Here is a 15556-nt window from a genome sequence, read left to right as displayed (position 1 = left end):
AGAAGAAATAGGAGAGAGGGCAGATGACATCAAAAAACTGTTCACAGAAGTGATGGCAGAAAACTTTCCAAGCAGGGGAAAAGAACTTGACATACAGATAAGTGAGGCATATAAGACTCGACACCAAATAGCCTTGATCAAAAACAATCTACACATAGGCATATAATACTTAGGATTCCAGAAATCCAACAGAAGAACAAAATTCTACAAGCAGTGAGAGAAAAGAAACAAATCACATACAAAGGAAAGCCCATCAGAATCACAGCAGACTTCTCAATACAAACCCTCAAGGCAAGAAGAGCTTGGGGTGACATATTTCAAGCCCTAAAGGAAAACAGCCTCCAACCCAGAGTGATGTACCCTGCAAAACTATCTTTCAAAATTGATGGAGAAATAAGATACTTTCATGATAAAGAGCACCTCAGGAACTTCATGAATACCAAATCAGCACTCCAAAAAATTTTAGACAATACCCTAGGAAAAGACAATGAGGCTCACAAGCCCAGGAAGCCCAGCAGAATGAATCCATTGGGCGTGACAAATTAAAGGCAAAGGGGGAGAATCCAACAAAAAGAAAAAGTCATGACAAGGCTTTTAAAACTTTTAACCTCATCTCCTTAATGAATATATAATTCAATCTTGTTATTATACTGATTAGTATTTTTCTGATTCTAGAGTTGCACACCTTTCCTTGTGGTGTACTGGCTATTTATTATTTTCTTGTGTCTACTTTTTAATTGGCTTGTCTGTTAATGAGCTGTAAGAGCTCTTTATATATTCTAGTCATAGGTTATATGCATTGTAAATATGGTCTGTTTAAGGACTACTTTTCATTTTAATGATGTCATTTAAAGTTCTAAATTTTGATGGAATCTCATTTATCAATTTTTTTCTTTTATACATCATGTCTTTTGTATCCTAGGTAGTTCTTGCCTACCCTGAATTCATAAACATTTTCCCTTATAATTTCTTAAAGTTTTATACTTTTAGGCTTTCATATTTAGGTTCATAGATCTCTTCAAGTTATTTTTACGTATGGAAATAAAGGGTTGAGGTTAATTTTTTATATACGGATTCCAGGTGTTCTAGCGCTGTTTGCTGAAAACACTATCTTTTTCTCGGCTCTTGAATTGAGTTTATATTCTATAAAATGTTAATGTTAAATAATCTTTCAAAACTCAGTGGACCATATATGTGTGGTTCTATTTCTAGATTATCTCTTATTCAAATGATCTATATGTCTTTCCTTACACCAACACTGCCTTGATTACTGCAGCTTTAGAATAAGTCTTAAAATTAGGTACTAAACATCTTCCAACACTGTTTTGTTTTTTTTTTTAACTTTTCTACGTCCTTTATACTCCTACATAACTTTTAAATTTCAATATCCAATTCTTCATTTATAGCAAGTATACACAGACTTGAAGTTTTATACATATCTTGTGTTTTCTAATCCTGCTAAATTCAAATACAAGTTCTAGGGGCTCCTAGAGATTTCTCAGTATTTTCTCTGTAGATGATCATTTCATCTGCATATAAAGATTTTACTTCTACCTTGTCAATCCTATCCTAATTGTGTCATTTTATTGCCAGACTATTTTGGTTGGGCCTAGGTTTCAAAGTTTAATGGACAGATGAAGAGTAAGCATATCTGCTCTTATTCCTCACCTTAAAGAGAAAGCATTGTGTCCTCTCCATTCGTATAAGGCGTTCTCGGTGGAAATATGGAGTACATGTCTTTAATCTGTCGAGAAGGTTCTGTTCTACTTCTAGGCTCCTGATAGCTTTTACCATGAACAGATGTGGAATTTAGTCCAATACTTTTTCTGCAACTAGTGACAGGATCAAATGGCTTTTTCCTTTCCTCTGTTAAAATGATGACTTTTGGGGGTTGATCTTCCAATGCTGAACCAACACTGCCATCCCTATAACAAAACCACTTTCTACATACTGCCAGATCTGACTTCTAAGAGTTTGTTTTGTTAAACAAATTTCTATCTATGTTCATACCTTTTCCTTCTATTATCTTTATCCAGTTTTAGGATTAGCACAATGTTGAGTTCCTAAAATGAGGGAAGAAGTGTTCCTTTTTTAATTTCTGCTTTAAATGTTTGATATAATTTATCAGTTAAAAAGTATACGAGCCTGCTGTTGTCATATAGGTAGGTTTTCAAGCTAGGAATATACTTTCTTTAATAGGTGCTATTCAAATTTTATATTTCCTCCAGAGTTAGTTTCATTAATTTGTCCTCCAAGGTACTTCTTAGAAGTTATCAAATTCCCCCGCTATTCCACTGCTGGGGATCTTCCCCAAAGAATTAAAAAAATCATACCACAGAGATATATGTGCACCCATGTTCATAGCAGCACAGTTTGTAATAGCTAAAACTTGGAAACAGCCCAAATGCCCATCAACTGGAGACTGGATAAAGAAAATGTGGTTTTTTAAAATAAAATGGAGTACTACTCAGCCATAAAAAATGAGAAATTAGAGACATTTATAGCTGAGTGGATGCACATTGAGGCAATACTCTTAAGTGAAATAAATAGGACACACATGAATAAATACCGAATAGTTTCTCTGGTGTGAGAAACTCAAAGTGTAAATAAGGACTAAATGTATAATAGGTCATGTGAAATAGGAAGAAAAGAGGCAAAGGGGAAGGAAGTGGGAGGGCTAGAGGAAAGGATAGAGGGGAATGGGATTAATATGAGAAAATGGAAAAATAGGAACAAAATCTTTGTAAATGGGGAGGACTGGAGGGGTTGAACGGAGGGCTGGGCAAGGGTGAAAAATAAGAACCAAGAGAGACTATGTAAAGGTGCAAATTTCCAATGATGAATGTCAGTATATTATATACCTAAAATGTACCAATGATTAGAATGAATAATCGAAAACGTAAAATAGGAAGAAAAGGTCCAAAGGGGTAGGGGTAGTGGGAGGGGCAGGGAAAAGGAAAGAAGGGAAAGGAAAAATGATGAGAAATGGAAAAAATGGAAATAAAGTCTTTGTAAATAGGGAAGGGTGGAGAGCGTGAAGGGAGGGCTAGGAATTGGGAAAAAATAAGAACCAAGATGCATTATGTAAAGGTACAATTCCCAATGAGAAATGTAATTGTGTTGTCTACCTACAATATACCAATAAAAGAATTTAATAAAAAAAAAAAGAAGTTGTCAAATTTGTTTCAAAACAGATTTTTGAAATATGCTTTCTATATCCTTTTAAATTCTGTAAAACCTGTGGTAATGTCTCCTAGGTCTTGATATTTTAATTTTAAAAATGTGTCATTGATATTGTGTAATAGGAAGTAAAGGTCTAGGGGGTGGGGGAGGTAGGGGGAGGGGAAGAGGGGGAAAAATATGAGAAAAGGAAAATATGGAAACAGGATCTTTGCAAGTGTGGAGGGATAGAGGCGGTAAGGGGAGGGCAGAGGGAGGGGGAAAAAAAAAAGAACCAAGAGACTCATGTAATGGTACAAGATCCCAATGATGTATGTAAATGTATTTTATACCTAAAATGTACCAATAAACTTAATGGTAGGAAAAAAAAAGAAAACCAGACCTAAAAATGTTATAAAAAAAGCCACAAATTAAACAAAAAGGGAAATAATAAATTTACATAGAAATTAATAGAGGAAAGATATTTAAAAGATCAATAAAATCAAAGGTTCATTCTTTGATTAAAACTAAAAAACATATAACTACTAGTGAAATCATGTGAGAAAATGTAGAAAGAAATAGTTAATGTCTGGAATGAAAGGCACTACAGATTCAGCAGACATTAATTGAATAATTTTATGATAATGAGTTTGAAAATTTAGATAAAAATCTCACTTTCTAGAAAACCCTAACCAAGACCAAAACAAAAAAGTCTGAATGATTCTAGATCTATTTTAAAAAATTAACAATTTATAATCTTTAAACATAACAACAACTGTGGGCCTGAATTCTTGCATTGCTTTACCACTGAATTAAATCAATGGGTAAAAATTAAAGGGCTTTATTTTGAAATTGAAAACATGGTCAATATATAAATATTGTTTATTAAGATTTAGAAAATAAAATGTAAAAATAGATATAAACGTACTCATTTTTACCAAAAGATAAGAATGTTCACAACAGCAGTACCCAAAATTGCCCTAAACTGAAAGAAAAAAAAAAACTAAATGTACTTCAACACTGTAGTATATCAAATGCCATACAAACCGAAATTAAACTCCACCTACAGGCAACAAAATGAATGTCATAAGTATACTGAAAGAAACCAGCCCAGACATATGATTCCATTTATACAATTTTAAAAATCAAATTATTTTATACACTATATAGACACAGACTTAAAGTCATCAAACTATCAAGAAATGCAAAGAAGGAGAATGCCAAAAATAACCAAAATAACTACCTTTTGAGAAAGAAGTAGAAAGCAAGAAGGATAAGATGAATGCTGCTAGGATCCCAGCTATACTCTATTTCTGGGTAGGGGGTAATTACATGGGTGCTCACTATGTGAGAATTCACTAAGCTTCATATTTATGTTCTGCGTATTTATTCTGTGTATTTTCTGAATATGTGCCGTACTCACAATTAAAAAGATTAACCAAAATAAATGAGTAAACAAATTACAAATAAACAAATTACCCAAATGAAGAGACCTAAATGTAAGCCTTAGTTTTTCATGAAAATGAGAGTATAAGTGTGATCTTACTTAATTTTAATACATTTAACCATTATGATGAGCTATGTAAATACTGTATAATAACTTTAAATATAGTAAGATATAATGCACCCACACATGGTATATAAGAAATGCAATTAATAAACAGTAAACAGCTGTTATTTGAGGAGTTGTTGCTTTTACATACCTCGAGAAGTCCTGACAAGTACTTCACACAAATTTCAAGTGGCTTTGTAGAAGGAGAATGTGAACTCCATCCTGGAAATGCAGTGAGGTGAGCCATCCCCCTTAAAGTCCGCTCCAGGGAAGGCAGCCCATAGAAATGAGGAGCATCTGTGATCCTCAGACACTGGAGCAGTTTTAGACCCAGCTGGGTTTGGAAGACATAAAGAAGTTCCAAGCATTTCCTAAGCATGTAAAAGGAAGAAAATCAATCAAAGAACAAGCATAATGGGCTTAATAAGCCATCTTACTGGATGTAGAAAGCTACTTAAGACATATTAGAAGTAGGAACCAGACAAAATAGAAGAAAATGTTCTCTCTGAAAACAAGACTTTTCAAGGGAAACATAACAAAAGTACCAACTAAAGTATGTGATGTCAAATATAACTAAAAATTATATGAAAAAATATATAAATGTTGCCACCTAATAGTGAAAAAGTTGAAATAAAAAAACTGAACAAATTTTGAGTATAGGTGGTATATAGTAAGATTATATGTAACCCATTTAGTGTCATGCAAAACTTTAATTTTCAATTAACTATACTGTCTTTCACATGTACAACTAAAAAGAAAAGAATGGTTTAATGAGTTTAACATATAATTAAGAAAAACAGTGAGATTAGAAGATCAAGAGAATATTTTCTATTAGAAAACAGAATTCCTAAAATTAAGCAGCTCATAATGGGTTCAAATAATTCACAGAAGATAATAATTTACATAACAAAATACTGAACAAAATGTGAAATTTCTTCAATTTTTTCAGATAAGTAGACTCAAAAATTGATAACTATTTACTACATTATTACCTATCCATCAAGTATGGTATACGATTTTTTTAGGATCATAATTTTATATACTCATCATCCAACTACTTTTAAATTATTTTAGAAACAAAAATCTTAGATCCTGAATGTCACTTAAGTTGACTTCCTTACAGTTCAATAAAAAATGAATCTAATTAATACTATTAAAATGTTTTTGCTGGGCCAGGGATTTAGCTCAAGGGCTGGGGATTTAGCTCAGTGGTTCTGCCACCTGCCTTGCAAGAGCCAAGGACCCGAGTTCAATCCCCGGTACCAAAAACAAACAAGCAGAAAAAGTTTTTGCTTTCTTTTAACATTTAACATACATAAATAAATCATTCTCACTACTCTTCTTACCTTAATCACTTCAGAAAGAAAACTAAACTACAGGGATTGGTGCCATTCCAATTGTCTAACCTGTGGCATACCTTTTACCTGCAAACATTCCCCAAGCTCCATAGAGAAAAATGAAATTATCAGAAATCAACACGTTCAACATCCTTCTTCCATATTTACTTTCTTACCTATTTTATTTAGACAGTGGTACCTCGGTTCACGAATGCTTTTGTTTGCAAACAATTTGGTTCTCAAAAGCATCTGACAAAATTTTGTTTTTGTTTGCAAACTCTGCATCAGGTGACAAACATAACCACGGCCATCTTTCCCACACAAACATGAATGTGGCCATCTTTTCCAAAATTGTAGAACAAATTAAGTTCATGAACCAAGGTACCACTGTACTTTTATCTCTTTATCCCATATTATTTTCAATACACTGGTCATTCAATTCTGTTTCTCTTTTGAAAGTACATCTCTTTTCCATCCCTCATGTTCTTATCATGTAGCTCATTACAAATGTCATGCATGTTTGGGATCAAGTCTTTGCCTCTAGCAAGCTTTTGGGATCTAAGTACAAGATGAGGAATGTCTTTCTGCTTTCTAGAAAGTGTCATTCTTAGGAAATCTGATCAACAGATGAATGGATACAGAAAATGTGATATATTTACACAAATGGAGTTTCCTTTGTGGAAAAATGGATGTACCCTGAGACCATAATGTTAAGTGAAATAAATCAGACATGCAAGTATCAATATCATGGTTTCTCTTATATGAGAAACCCAAAGTATAAATAATTTAAAGGACAAATTAGTGATGGATAATAGGAATCAGAGAGACATCTTTTGAAAATAGAAAAGGGATCTCGGGAGGGAGAGAAGAGGAAGGAGAAGTAAAAAGAATTAAGATGTATTACACACATATACCAACACTCCATGATGAATGTAATCACTTTGCACCACAACTATGCATTAGTAAAAGATTTTTTTTTTAAAAAAAAAGGCCTGCCTTTATCTCATCTAATCTGAAACTCATCCTGGGTTAAATCCACTATTGGGGAACATGTGTTGAAAACATACAGAGGTGGGCCGGGAATTTAGCTCAGTGGTTCCAGCACCTGCCTCGCAAGAGCAAGGACCCAGTTTGATCCCTGGTATCAAAAAAATAAATAAATAAATAAAAGAAAACATACAGAGGTAAGAGCTTTAGCTCCTACTATCTGAAACAATTGGTAAGAACAAAAAGTAGACTAGTCTAAAAGCTCAGGAAAAAAGCTTGAGAGGTGAAATGTTTTGGTAGATAATTTAACCACATAGAATGAGATTAAGATAAGAAAATAGCAAAATTCACAAATAAGTACAACTTAAGAAACTCTTATATAACCAATAGGTCACAAACAAATCACTAAGGAAATACTTTGAGAAAAATGAAAATGAAAGTACAATATACCCAAACCCAGAGGATCCAATAAAAGCAGTGAGTAGAAGGATATTTATATCTATAAACAACTACATCAAAGAAATATCTAAAATCAATATTCTAACTCTATATTATAAAGAAACAAAAACTAAAACAAAATAACAGAAGCAAATAAAAAAAATTAGAACAGAAATAAATGAAATACAGAAAATAGAAAAGTAAATAAGAAGCTGAATCTTTGAAGACATTAGTAAAACTGATAAACCTATAGCTAGACTGAAAAAGATAAAAAAGTACTCAAATTATTAAACTCTTAAACGAAAGCGAGGACATCACTATTGACAAAATTAAAAGAACTATAAAGGTATACTATGAACAAGTTAGATAATTTATTGAAAATATGCAAATTATAAAAAAAAAAGAGAAAATCTGAACAGGCCTATGGCAAGTAAATAGATTTAGCCAATAATCAAATCTTCCCAAATAATGAAAACTCTAAGACCAGACAACTTCACTGATAAATTCTAAAAAACAGCAAGATCCTACTTCAAAAACAGGAAACTTTTTAACCAGTCCTCGTCAGTAGATCATAATAAGACTCCTCACTTTACAGGGTTCCTGTCTCATACCATGAAGGGAGAAATGCTACAAAGAAAGACCAAGAAGAATGTTCAAATGGGCATGCCTTATTGGGTTTCCAACCTAGTTCATTAACAATCATGTCTATGCAAGTCTCCATAAAAACCCAAAAGGACTTCTGGATAGCTGAACAAGTGCAGATTCCTGAAAGTGGCACATCCAGACATCTACACTTTACCCTGTGCATCTCTTCATCTGTACGCTTTGTCACATCCTTTATAATAAATCAGGTAAGTGTATACGAGTTCGGTGAGCCAATCGTGGCATATTAATCACCCAAGGAGAGGGCTGTTGCAAACCCAGTTTATAGCCAGTGGACATAAGAACTGGTAAAACAACCTGGGCCTTCTAGCTGGCATGTGTAGTTGGGGGTGAGTGGGGGACTCTTGGAACTGAGCCCTCAACATGTTGAATTGGATACTCTTTCCAGAAGGAGAATATCAGAATTTAATTTGAATCAGACAACACACAGATGTTGTACACAGTTAAAGAACTGTTTGCTTGCTAGTGGAGAGAAATGCATGTATCTGGTGTCAAATGTCTTCTGTGTTGACTGGGTGTAAGAGCAGAGGAAAAATAGACACTTCAATTTTCTCCCTAACACTGTGTGTGTGTGTGTGTGTGTGTGTGTGTGTGTGTGTGTGTAAGAGATTGAGAAGGTACATTCAAGCTACACCAGAGATTCAAATGAAATATAGATTAATTGTAACTGATTAGTACTTATGCATTTTTATCTTAATTTTAAAGAAATGAGAAGTAAAACACTGAAAAATCAGAAGAAAACTAGGTTCAGTATAAATGTCCCCAAACCTTCAATGATACAAATAGTACCTGTCAGTAACTGCCATAAAACTGAGCAGTAAGGTATTGAAAAGAGCAATCAGTTCTTTTTGCAGTTGTTGTCTGACAGCAGTCCGGATGTCATCTGTTTCTTCTCGTGCCTGTGACTCTGTCAGAACCAGCAGGTCTAACAGGGGGTTTGGATTCTAAAAAGTGAAATTTAAAAAAAATATATTTACTCTCTAATTGAATTATGTGCTGTTTTCTATAAAGATTTTTGTTACAAACTGTTCTGGATTAACTAAGTTAATTACTTAAACAGTAGGTCTGGGCTCTAACTGCATTAATAAAGATGTTCTAAACTGAACAGCTGCTTAATGTGTTACCTCAACAAACAGAAAGGAAATCTATTATAAAAAATGGAGGAAAATAGAAGCACAACAAGACAAATAAAATCACACATAATCATCCTTCACAGAGATCCACATTGGTACACATTATCCTTTCCATTTCTGTAAGTGGAAATATAAACAGAATTATATAAACAAATCTGATATTAAATTCTACATCAAGTCCCCTAAAAGCAGGAGTCCTGTTTTCTACAGTACAGGGTTGGGTTGCAGGAGGCACACAATAAGCATTTTGAAGTGAATCTATGAATTCTGAATAAAATGGTTGAATAGAAGTCTCCATCATGTTATTCTGAGGGTGAGAAGAGCTAAGAATTAAAAAGGATAAACTATATTCCAAAGAGAGAAAGCCCTCTGAGAATCAAGAGTGACAGGAAAGCTAAGAAGTATGGAAAAACAGAGAGCCAACATAGAGAAAAGTATGAAGCAGTATGCAATGCTAACTCTGGCTTGGTAGGGGAACTCCCACTGCAACCATAAGCCTCTTAGTTTATTCCACATTATTACTGAACTTTTCTATTATTACTGGTGATATAGCTCTTGCTTTTCTTTTTTACTGTATTTCAATATCTGGTTTGTCTGTCTGTTGTCACTGTTACCATGGTTTATTTTCTTCTCTCTAAGTAATATAGAGGATCAAGTCATCACCCCCAGATAAAAGTGGAAGATATTCCAATAGATGTATAAATCTCAACCTAGAAACACAAAAAATATCAAAAAACAAGTCAACATGACTGCTCCAAAGTTTAATAACTCTTCAATAACTGAATTCAAACATCTCAAAATGGATGAAATGCTGGACAAAGAATTCGAAAGGTTGACATTTATCAAGGATTTCAAAGAGGACAAAAAAAACCCAGCTGAATAAATTGAGGAAAGCAATGCATGATGTGAAGGAGGAATTCAGCAAAGAGAGACTGTGAAAAAGAACCAACCAGAAATCCTGGAAATAAGCTCTCCAAATCAAATCAAAGTCTCAGTAGAAAACCTCACAAATAGATTGGATGAAACAGAAGACAGAATTTCAGAGCTTGCAGACAAGACTGATGAATTATCAAATAGTAATAAAGAAAAAACAAATTACAAACAAAACATCCAAGAAACCTAAGATACAACTGAAAGACCAAATTATGAATTTCAGGTACAGAAACCGGTGCCAAGGTATAGACTATGGGTGTGGAAAATTTATTGAGTGAAATAATAGCAGAAAAATTCCCAAATCTTGGGAAACAAATGGGCATCCAGATATAGGTGGCATTTAGAATCCCAAACAGAAAAGAATAGACTAGAAAAGAATCTTCACGCATCGCATCATATTTAAACTGCCAAGATATACAACAAGGAAAGAATACTGAAAGCTGTAAGAAAGAAACATCAAGTCATTTATAAAGGCAAACCCATCAGAATAAAAACAGATTATTCATCAGAAATGCTAATGACCAGAAGGGCATGAAATGATGTATTTCAGGTGTGAAAATAAAATAACATAGATACAGCAAATCAATCCTAAAAAATCTAAGAAGATACAAAGACTATTCAAGACAAGCATGAAGATATTCACAACCACTAAGCCATCCCTGCAGATCATACTTTAAAGAGATCAAAAACACAGAAGAGGAAGTGTAGATAAGCAAATGAGAATTAGGAAAGAATCCAACATTATAAGAACAACAAAATAACATACCTTTCAATAATGACTCTTTATATAAGTGGTCTTAATTCTCCAATTAAGACACAGACTGGGAGATTAGATTAAACAAGACACAACCCTTTCCTGACTTTAAGAAACATACCTCACTGGCAGATAAACACAGACTGACAGTGAAAGAACGGAAAAACATATTCCATCCAAATGGAATCCAAAAGCAAGCAGGAGTAGTTCCACCTGACAAAGCAAACCTCAAGTCAAAATGAATCAAAAAAGACAAAGAAAGTCACTATATATCGGTAAAGGGAACAATCTACCAAGAATATGATTGTAAATATATGCGCTAAATGTAAATATATACAACTTCATAAAGAAATCCTACTCACTAAAAAGGGACAGATAGGCCCCAATATAATAATAGTGGATTCTGCTCAGGATCTTCCCCAAAGAATTAAAAGAATCATACCACAGTGATATATGTGCACCCATGTTCATAGCAGCACAGTTTGTAATAGCTAAAACTTGGAAACAGCCCAAATGCCCATCAACTGGAGACTGGATAAAGAAAATGTGGTTTTTTTAATAAAATGGAGTACTACTCAGCCACAAAAAATGAGAAATTAGAGACATTTATAGCTGAGTGGATGCACATTGAGGCAATACTCTTAAGTGAAATAAATAGGACACACATGAATAAATACCGAATAGTTTCTCTGATGTGAGAAACTGAAAGTGTAAATAAGGACTAAATGTATAACAGGTAATGTGAAATAGGAAGAAAAGAGGCAAAGGGGAAGGAAGTGGGAGGGCTAGGGGAAAGGATAGAAGGGAATGGGATTAATATGAGAAAATGGAAAAATAGGAACAAAATCTTTGTAAATAGGGAGCAATGGAGGGGTTGAACGGAGGGCTGGGCAAGGGTGAAAAATAAGAACCAAGAGAGACTATGTAAAGGTGCAAATTTCCAATGATGAATGTCATTATATTGTATACCTAAAATGTACCAATGATTAGAATGAATAATCGAAAACGTAAAATAGGAAGAAAAGGTCCAAAGGGGTAGGGGTAGTGGGAGGGGCAGGGGAAAGGAAAGAAGGGAAAGGAAAAATGATGAGAAATGGAAAAAATGGAAATAAAGTCTTTGTAAATAGGGAAGGGTGGAGGGGGTGAAGGGAGGGCTAGGAATGGGGAAAAAATAAGAACCAAGATGCATTATGTAAAGGTACAATTCCCGATGAGAAATGTAATTGTGTTGTATATTTACAATGTACCAATAAAAGAATTTAATAAAGTGAAAAAAAATAATAGTGGATAATTTCAATACTCACTCTCACCAACAGATAGGTGGTCCAGAAAAGAAAAAAACAAAGAAATCATCAGTCAAATTACACAACATTCTTTTAAGCCACAGAAAGTTATGTAATTTTCGCTAAAATACCTCATATTTTAGGCCATAAAGCAAGTGTTCACAAACACAAAAAAACTGAAATAATTTCTTGCTTCTTATATCACAATGCTATGAAACTAGAAACCAAGAGCAAGAGAAACTACACAAACACTTGGAGATTTAACAATTCACTTTTGAACAATCAGTGGATCATTAAGAAAATTGGGTGAAAATTTTAAAAATTCCTAGAATCAAATGAAAATGAAACAAAAAAAATATCAGAATCTGGATTACAACAAAGGCAGTGCTAAGAGGGAAAGTTATAGCTATGAGTGCTTATATTTTTAAAACATGAGAGAGATCTCAAATAGCCTAATGAAACATTTTAAGGTCTAAAAAAAACAAATTAAAATGATGCTCAATTGAAGGAAATAAATAATAAAAATCAGAGCTGAAATCAATGAACTAGAGACTAAAAGAACAAAGGGTCAATGAAACAGTTCTTTGAAAAGATAAATAATATTGCTCAACTCTTAGCCCTATAATCCAAAAAAAGACAAAGGCAAAGACAGAAAGACAGAAAGACAGATGGAGAGAGAGAGAGAGAGAGAGAGAGAGAGAGAGAGGCAATCACATTCTCAAAGTCCAACTCACATGAGACTTTTGGAGAGTGCTTTAGGTTTAAGCCACAACAGATACAAATAGGAATGAAGAAGTCAAATTTTCCTTATTTGTAGATGATTTTATCCTATATTTAAATGACCCTAAAGATTCCAAGAAAAGACTCTTAGATCTGATAAATAAGCAAAGTGGCAAGATAATCAACATACATACAAAAATCAATAGCTTCTTTATATATGAACTAGCTCTAAAAGAATCAATAAAATAATTTCCTTCACAATAGCATCAAAAAAATAAAATAAAATGCCTAGGAATTAAACTAACCAAGGATGCCAAAGACCTCTACAATGGAAATTACAGAATACAGAAGAAAGAAACTGTAGACACAAGAAAATGGAAAGACCTTCTACATTCTCAGATTGGCAGAATTAATACTGTTTAAATAGCCATATCACTGGAAATGATCTACAGATTCACTGCAATCCTCATCAAAATACCAATGACATCCTTTACAAAACCAGAAAAAAAAATACTAAAATTCATATGGAAATACAAGTGACCCAGAATAGCCAAAGCAATCTTGAGCAAAAAAGAACAATGATGAAGGCATCACAACACCTGATTTCAAAATATACTATGGAGCCACAGTAACAAAAACAGCATGGCATGAGCATAAGAGTAGACATGTATATCAGCATCATAGAATAGAGGAAACAGAAATAAACCTAACAGCTACAGTCATCTGATTTTTGACAAAGGAACCTAAAATATATATTGGAGAAAAGAGCTTCTTTAACAAACGGTTCTGAGAAAACTGCTTACTGATATACAACTGAAACAATCCTCATCTCTTGCCTTGTACAAAAATCAACTCAAAGTGGACTGAAGACCTAAATATAAGATCTGAAATTCTGAAAGTGCTAATAGAAAACAAAAGTAAAATACTTGAAGTTACAGGCAGACAATGACTTCCTCCATAGGGTTTCACTAGTTCAGGAAATAATAAGAATCGACACATAGAACTGTATCAAATCAAAAAGCTTCAGCGCAACAAAAAAAGACGACATAATGAAGAGATGGACTGCAGAATGGGGGAGAAATCTTTTCCAGCTACTCTTCTGAAAGAGGATTAATATTTCAAATATATAAAAAACTCAAAAACAATAAAAGAACCAATAATCCAATCCAAAATGGGCAAATGAACTGAGCAGACAATCTTTAAAAGAAGAAACAAAAAAAAAGAAAAGAAACATAAATGGCCAATAATCATATAATAAAGCGTTCGATATCTTTAACCACTAGGAAAATGCCAATCAAAACTACATTGAGATTTCATCTTATTCAGTCAGAATGCCTATCACCAAGAATACTGAAAAAAAATGCTGGTAAAGATGTGGGGGGAAAGGAACACTTGTACATTGTTGGTTAGGGATGTAAGTACAGACATCCATCATCTAAGTCGATATGGAGATTCGTCAAAAAACTAACAGCAGGGTCATTTGAGAGATGTGAATGAAAACAACGCTGAGATTCCATCTCACTCCAGAAAGAATGGCTGCTATCATGAAATCAACCGATAACAAATGCTGGTGGGGCTGTAGGGAAAGAGGAACCCTGCTCCACTGCTGGTGGGAGTGCAGACTGGTGCAAGCACTGTGGAAATCAGTATGGAGATACCTCAAAGAACTAGGACTGGAAGTCTCATTTGACCCCACTATTCCCCTGCTGGGTATCTTCCCCAAAGAATTAAAAGAATCATGCCACAGTGATATATGTGCACCCATGTTCATAGCAGCACAGTTTGTAATAGCTAAAACTTGGAAACAGCCCAAATGCCCATCAACTGGAGATTGGATAAAGAAAATGTGGTTTTTTTATAAAATGGAGTACTTCAGCCATAAAAAATGAGAAATTAGAGACATTTATAGCTAAATGGATGCTCACTGAGGCAATACTATTAAGTGAAATAAATAGGACACACATGTATAAATACCGAATAGTTTCTCTGGTGTGAGAAACTGAAGGTGTAAATAAGGACTAAATGTATAATAGGTAATGTGAAATAGGAAGAAAAGGGGCAAAGGGGAAGGAGAAGTGGGAGGGGTAGGGGAAAGAAAAGAAGGGAATGGAATTAATAAGAGAAAATGGAAAAATGAAAACAAAATCTTTGTAAATAGGGAGCAATGGAGGAGTTGAAGGGAGGTCTGGGCAAGGGTGAAAAATTAAGAACCAAGAGAGATTATGTAAAGGTGCAAATTTCCAATGATGAATGTCATCATATTGTATACCTAAAATGTACCAATGATTAGAATGAATAATCGAAAACGTAAAATAGGAAGAAAAGGTCCAAAGGGGTAGGGGTAGTGGGAGGGGCAGGGGAAAGGAAAGAAGGGAAAGGAGAAATGATGAGAAATGGAAAAAATGGAAATAAAGTCTTTGTAAATAGGGAAGGGTGGAGGGGGTGAAGGGAGAGCTAGGAATGGGGAAAAAATAAGAACCAAGATGCATCATGTAAAGGTACAAGTTTCCAATGAGAAATGTAAATGTGTTGTATACCTAAAATGTACCAATAAAACAATTTAAGTAATTAAAAAAAAACTAACATTAGAACTACTG

General features: G+C 33.9%; 1 protein-coding gene across 11 annotated transcripts in view; it reads right to left on the bottom strand.

Annotated features, from left to right (window-relative positions):
• Positions 1–15556, bottom strand: part of Rttn (rotatin) — a 210727-nt gene that overhangs the window by 102239 nt on the left and 92932 nt on the right. For all 11 annotated transcript variants that reach the window (XR_015443133.1, XR_015443131.1, XR_015443132.1 and 8 more), the window contains exons 27-28: positions 8926–9080; positions 4863–5082 (exon numbers count right to left, since the gene is read on the bottom strand). Coding sequence is in view for 4 of the 11 variants with exons in the window: in XM_087191413.1 (XP_087047539.1) it covers positions 4863–5082; positions 8926–9080 (375 nt within the window). In the remaining 7 variants the exon portion in view is untranslated. The remainder of the gene's footprint in view (positions 1–4862; positions 5083–8925; positions 9081–15556) is intronic.

The sequence above is a fragment of the Heterocephalus glaber genome, unplaced genomic scaffold (genome assembly GCF_053883595.1).
Source record: "Heterocephalus glaber isolate CG9 unplaced genomic scaffold, H.glaber_assembly_v1.0 deba00000331, whole genome shotgun sequence".
Classification (NCBI taxonomy): domain Eukaryota; kingdom Metazoa; phylum Chordata; class Mammalia; order Rodentia; family Bathyergidae; genus Heterocephalus; species Heterocephalus glaber.
The sequence above is the reverse complement of the archived record's forward strand: the minus strand, read 5'-3'. Positions and strand labels throughout refer to the sequence as shown.